General features: G+C 34.9%; 1 protein-coding gene across 1 annotated transcript; it reads left to right on the top strand.

The window, feature by feature from the left end:
• Positions 1-1,455: 1,455 nt before the first annotated feature.
• WAV2 (alpha/beta-Hydrolases superfamily protein) lies at positions 1,456-5,761 on the top strand. The gene is made up of 8 exons (XM_022291998.2): positions 1,456-2,065; positions 3,332-3,367; positions 3,618-3,696; positions 3,830-3,884; positions 3,973-4,089; positions 4,300-4,464; positions 4,600-4,843; positions 5,413-5,761. The coding sequence occupies exons 1-8, from the start codon at positions 1,828-1,830 to the stop codon at positions 5,427-5,429; spliced, it is 951 nt and encodes a 316-aa protein (XP_022147690.1). The 5' UTR covers positions 1,456-1,827; the 3' UTR covers positions 5,430-5,761.
• The last annotated feature ends 239 nt before the right edge of the window (positions 5,762-6,000 follow it).

The following is a 6,000-nucleotide window of genomic DNA, read 5'->3' as shown; positions in this document are numbered from 1 at the left end:
ATCAAAATAATTTTTTATGCAAAGTTTGAGAATTGAAATATATATATTATAAAAATTTAGGTATGGAAATAAGTATGGATATTTATAGACCACAATTTATTAGTTTTACTATGAACAAAAGGGGTCTTAATCAGTTTGAAGGTTATTCAAAGCAGCTCTTTTTAGTACACAAAGTACAATAATATGGTAATAAATTTTTTTCTCTTTCCATATGCCTTCTTTCCCCACTTTGTGGAACCTATTGATGACCTAAGGAATAAATTTCAACTGTTCAAGGTCTGTTCATCCTAAATTTAATTGTTTCGACCATGCTTCCATAAAAAGAAAAGTTCAAAGTAAGTTATTTAAGTTTAAATAGTATTCTATTTTTTGTTCTAATTTGTCTAATCTTAAATTTGGTTCATTTTTGTTTCTATATTTTCAAAATTTTATTTTGGTATCGTGTTTGGTACTTTGGACCAATTTGATATGTATTTGAAAAATTTTAACATAAAATTTATACACATTGAGAATTATTTAATACAAATGGATGGTTACATTCCAAGAAATTTAGTGAGTAATGTCATGCTAAAATTATGATAGAAAAAAATGTGATAAAAATTAAGAGGCCAAAATTGTCCCTTCTAAAAATATAAAGATAAAAATGAACATTTTGAGAGTGCAATGACTAAAATAAATAAAAATTTAAAATATAAAGATCAAAATGGCATTTTGAAAGTATTAAAATCAAAATGAGTCAAATATGAAAGTACAATCACTAAAATAGTATTTAAGTTACAACTTATATGTCAGCGCTATGTTGGTTGGCCGTAAATACAATATATTAAAAACATAAATATACCATTTTCTAAGATGTATGATTTTTTATTTGGTGAAGATAACGCACAAATAATCTTTACACATGCAAGTCAAAAGTACCATAAGTATGGACTAAAATGAGACTATAATTTGTGAGATTAGATCTCGATTTTTTTTTTTTGTTTGGTTGAGATTTATTTTTATAATTGGATTATCTTGTCTTTCTAGTTTAGGTTGTTTATGCTTGTGTTTTGAATTTGGTTGGCTGGATTTCATGCTCTGAGATTTTTTTCATTACAATATATCTAACCTTTGCCAAAAAACTAAAAAAAAAAAAACACTTAGGAATACTTCTTTTTTTAGTTCAACAAATGAGAGATTAGAAAATCAATCTTTATTCTTTAATACAGAAATAAGTGTCTTATTTATTGAACTATCTTTTCAGATGGACAATAATATCTATTTGGCAAAGAGCAAAACTATCATAATATCTCATGATTGAGCCATTGCAAATAAAATGCATATGTTTCAAAGCAAATATTTATATTTAGGCACCAAAACTACAATACAAAACAAGTTGGTCATAGATGAAAATATCTTATACCTTTTTTGTTGTGTGTTGGTTGTGGAGAGGGAAAGAAAGGGAAGAAGAGGGGAAAAAAGGATCAGAAGGAGGGTCGGCCACGCAATCAGAGTCCCCTTTTTTGTGTAGAGCGTGGTCCAGACTGAGACTCAGCGCCATAGCCAGCCATAGCCATTGGAGTGGCGATGTCACTGTGCGAGAGGCATGGATTCTCTGTAACCCAAACGGGAAATTAAGCACCAACCCAAGGTAAATATAACTCCCAATTTCACACCCAATTCCAATTCCTCCCTTTTTGAGGCCCTACCTCTCCTCTCCTCGCCAAATCTGATTGCTCACGAGTTTCCCCATTACCATTGCTATTGCCAACCGACCCTGAAAATTTCAAATCTCGCTCCTTCCAGAGGGAAAACCTTGGAAACCCGAACGCCCCACGGAGATCGACTATGGTTTCTTACGTGAGCGCGTTGTTCTACGGCGTTGGGGGCTTGGTGGTCGCCGGAATGGCGTTGCTTGTCGCCTTCCAGGAGAGGCTGGTCTATGTGCCAGTTCTTCCGGGTCTTACTAAATCCTACACCATTAACCCATCTCGGCTTCGACTTGTTTATGAGGATGTGTGGCTTCGATCTTCCGATGGAGTCCGCCTTCACTCCTGGTTCATCAGACTCTTCCCCGATTGCCGAGGTTTGATCCTTCTCTTTCTTTTACTCTCGGGTGTGTTCATTTTTCGTGCTTGAATTTTGATGGATTTGCGAGTAGGGTTTAGCTGATGTGGTTGTGTTCTGTTTCTTGTCACACTGAGCTGATTCATGGACCTGGGACTAGCGGATCTTATTTTTATTTTGTGGTTGGGTTTGTTTGATTAGTTATATTTCTCTTCCGGAGAAATTGGTTTTATAGTGGAGGAAAGGGCGCTGGAAGCTTGAATTTGTTGGAATGCTCTATTGATCATTTCTTGGCACATAAGTTGGGATTCTCAGTTGATCAAATCGGTGTTAAGTAAGTTTAACTCGAAATTTATTGAGGATCCATTTGTTTTATGGGAATTAAGGATAATTGAGAATGTAGATGTCTGGGTGTTGGGATGAGATGATGTTGTTTGTACTTGTTTATTGGAATTTTTTGAGGGTGCTTGAGACTGTTGGATAGCTGGCTTTGTTGTTCATGATTTGTCCTTGGGAATGTAAAAGTCTCTCAAATCTTTTGATAGAGAAAGCAAGTTACTGATTGAATACAAAACTTAGTATCCATGTTTCTCGGTATAACATGCTGGGTTCAGATGGGCAGTGGTGAAATTGATCTAATTGTTGAATGGCGGGGGTACCAGGAAAATTGACGCTATGGAACATGTCTCTAACTTCATCATTTTTGTTGTTATATTTGTGGAATTAACGAATGTGAAGAAATTAACGGAGGAATCTGGATGCTCAATTGCCTCATTTTGATTTGCCCCTAAGAAAATTGGGGCTTATTTTGATTCAAGAAATAGAGAATTTTCCTTGCAGGTTCTAACTTCTTGTTAAATTTCCATCAGTCATAGTGATTACAGACTGATGCAAGCTTTAATATCTGACCAATGCATTTTTTAGGCTGTAAGTGGTTGTAGTTGATTTGAATCAAAGGTTTGATAAAGTTGGAAAAGAACAGTTCTACAAGTTAACAGTAGGCATGTATTGAACTTGAGGAAAATTTTTCTTGGGTTGCTCAATAGAACTCCTAAATGCTTGTCATTGATTCATGTAATTAACTATGGGGATTTTCTTCTTTCATATTCTTTTTTTGACAATGTTCTTGGTTATTTTAACTGTATATGTATCTGTTTTTCCCCCTCCGACAGCATAAGTTATGTTGCTCCACCTCTTTCTTTTCTTTTCCTCCTTTGGGCTTACCTATTTACCTTAATGTGAGGTTACTTCTCAAGGCTTACAACGTGGTGCTACTGGTTTGCAGGTCCCACCATCCTTTTTTTCCAAGAAAATGCTGGAAGTATCCTGATTACCATCGTCATCTTTATGAAAATTAGACATGAGAAATTTTTCGTTTAACTGCATTTACCAGTTTGTTTAAATATATATACTTCTTAGATTATAATTTTGTTCATGATGCATGTGTGATATCTCAGCTCTTAATTATTATTATTATTATTTTAAAAATTAATTTGTCTATGTAAACTACTGATATGTTGATGGTTCTTGGGGTTCAATAGCTATTTTTTGACCTTGACTTCCTGCTCTAGACATTGCCCATCGTCTTGAAATGGTCCGTATCATGATACAGAGGTTGCAATGCAATGTTTTCATGCTTTCATATAGAGGGTATGTAATTTTTTCTTAAATGTGGCTCGTATTTCCATTTGTCTTTTAATATATTTCAGCAGCAATATGTTCATTGGTATATATTGCTGCTACTTAAATGGAACGGTCACTGATGCCATATGACCTCAAGCAGTTATGGAGCAAGTGATGGTTATCCTTCTCAGCATGGAATTATAAGAGATGCTCAGGTGTTCATTGGTTCTAATTCTTTTTTATAATATGTTTTCTTCCAAAAAGAGTACTTGAAAACAGTATGGTTTTGTTTTACTTGAGTAGGCTGCACTGGATCATCTTTCTCAAAGGACGGATATTGACACATCTAGAATAATAGTGTTTGGAAGGTCGCTCGGGGGTGCAGTTGGAGCAGTCCTTACCAATAATAACCCCAACAAGGTATTGCGAGGAGGGCTAGGGTTGACTTTTGACAGCTGCTGCTTAGAGATTTCCTATGACTTTTTGGAATCAAAATGTTCATTGTCCAGCAGTTGATTGTTTACTCATTAGAATATTTTGAATTGATCTTCATTTGTTTCGAAATGTTTTGAGCTTTTTGTGCTTTTTATTTTGGACTTTGTAGCTTTTTTATTGGATCCTGAATTGCAGGTTGCTGCACTGATATTGGAAAATACTTTTACATCTATTTTGGATATGGCTGGAGTTTTGCTACCCTTTCTAAAGTGGTTTATTGGAGGCCCTGGATCAAAAGGTCCCAAGGTTCTCAATTTTCTTGTGCGTTCTCCATGGAGTACCATTGACGTAGTTGGAAAGGTTGGGACAAACTATTTCGAAACACGGGAAATAGTGTTTCAGAACAAATTTTTGAAAAATGCACTCTGATTAATCTTTTTGACATTATTTGCTTGTTTCAGTTGTAATTAGCACTCTTTGAAATCTTCACTGCAGATTAAGCGGCCAATCCTTTTCTTATCTGGATTACAAGATGAGATGGTTCCCCCAGTCCACATGCAGATGCTGTATGCCAAAGCAGCTGCTCACAACGGCCGTTGTCTCTTTGTTGAATTTCCCTCTGGCATGCATATGGACACTTGGCTAGCTGGTGGCGACGATTATTGGAGAACAATTCAACAGTTTTTTAATCAGCACGTACCGGAGAATAGAGAAAGTGAATCATCAGGAGACGACAAAGGTTCGCAGATTTCATATTCTTAAAATAGTTATCAAATGTAGAGTTTTTTCCATGAATTTTTCTACATATAACTGATAGGCCATTCAAATGGAACAAATTGAAAGACAGGATGGGACTAGTTGAATCACATTGATTAGATAGATTAGTCAACGATGGTAACATTTCTCATTTATTCCCTATAGAATTTTCTGACATGATGACGAAACACTTTTTGTGGAATAAATGTACCTTGGCCTGACCACCCGATTATGATCAGGTGTAGTGTAGGATTTTAGATAATCAAGAAACGCCACGGGTTGAATTCATACTATTTTTCTTTCCTTTTGAGATTCATCCACGTTTCTGAATCTGAGAAAGACTTGTACAATTCACCAATGTTTTGTGTAATGAATATAACTCGACTCTGTTGTCGTCGAGTATAAGCCTTGAATCGAGATCCTGTAGAGATTATGTGCTGCTGTTCTTTTGCCATTCATACATATTACTAAACCATAGATTACCTATTGCGGTTTCACCTTTCGGTATTTCATCGTTCTTTGATTGTTGATGGTTTCTTATTCTGATTTCAGCATTTGACACCAGATGACTCGAACGGGGGTTTTGAATTATATTGATTTGGTCTTCTTCTTCAAATTGAATGTGGCATATCCAGGAACTAGAACAGGGCTGCAGTTGAGAGTTATCAGGCCAAGTGGAATGTGATGATAGTAGTTATCAAATCTTTCCTCGGGAGGTTTTGTTTTTTCCTTCTTTTTTGGGATTTTGGTTTTTAGGCTCTAGATATATGGCAGAGTCAGAGTGCCACTTTTTATGTACTATTTGAATTTCACCCAACTAATTTTAGTTGTATGATATTTTGGAAGGAAAAAAGAAAAAAAAAACAAAAAAAGCCAATGAAAATGCTAATTTTTGTTTTTATATATTATCTATTTGAAATCAGCAGCAGTTATCCTTTTAAGCTCAATTTAATGTTTTTGTAGAGTTGAATTTGATTGAGAAATACCTCTTTTGAAAAAGATTATACAAACAAACAATTTATTTATTTAGGAGATGTTTGAGTTGAGATCTAGAGAAATAATGCGTTTGGATACGTTGCCTATTTTTCAATTTTTTTTTCAATAAAAATATCTCGAAATTGTTTGGTTTATGGGTATTTC

The sequence above is a fragment of the Momordica charantia genome (genome assembly GCF_013281855.1).
Source record: "Momordica charantia cultivar OHB3-1 chromosome 6 unlocalized genomic scaffold, Mcharantia_2.0 BLBB01000006.1, whole genome shotgun sequence".
NCBI lineage: Eukaryota > Viridiplantae > Streptophyta > Magnoliopsida > Cucurbitales > Cucurbitaceae > Momordica > Momordica charantia.
The sequence above is the reverse complement of the archived record's forward strand: the minus strand, read 5'-3'. Positions and strand labels throughout refer to the sequence as shown.

Bases quoted from the DNA above. Each gene is read 5' to 3' on its own strand.
- WAV2 (XM_022291998.2), top strand. From the start codon at position 1,828: ATGGTTTCTTACGTGAGCGCGTTGTTCTACGGCGTTGGGGGCTTGGTG. The intron at 4,090-4,299 runs GTATTGCGAGGA...CCTGAATTGCAG, and splicing joins CCAATAATAACCCCAACAAG to GTTGCTGCACTGATATTGGA. The intron at 4,465-4,599 runs GTTGGGACAAAC...TCTTCACTGCAG, and splicing joins CCATTGACGTAGTTGGAAAG to ATTAAGCGGCCAATCCTTTT.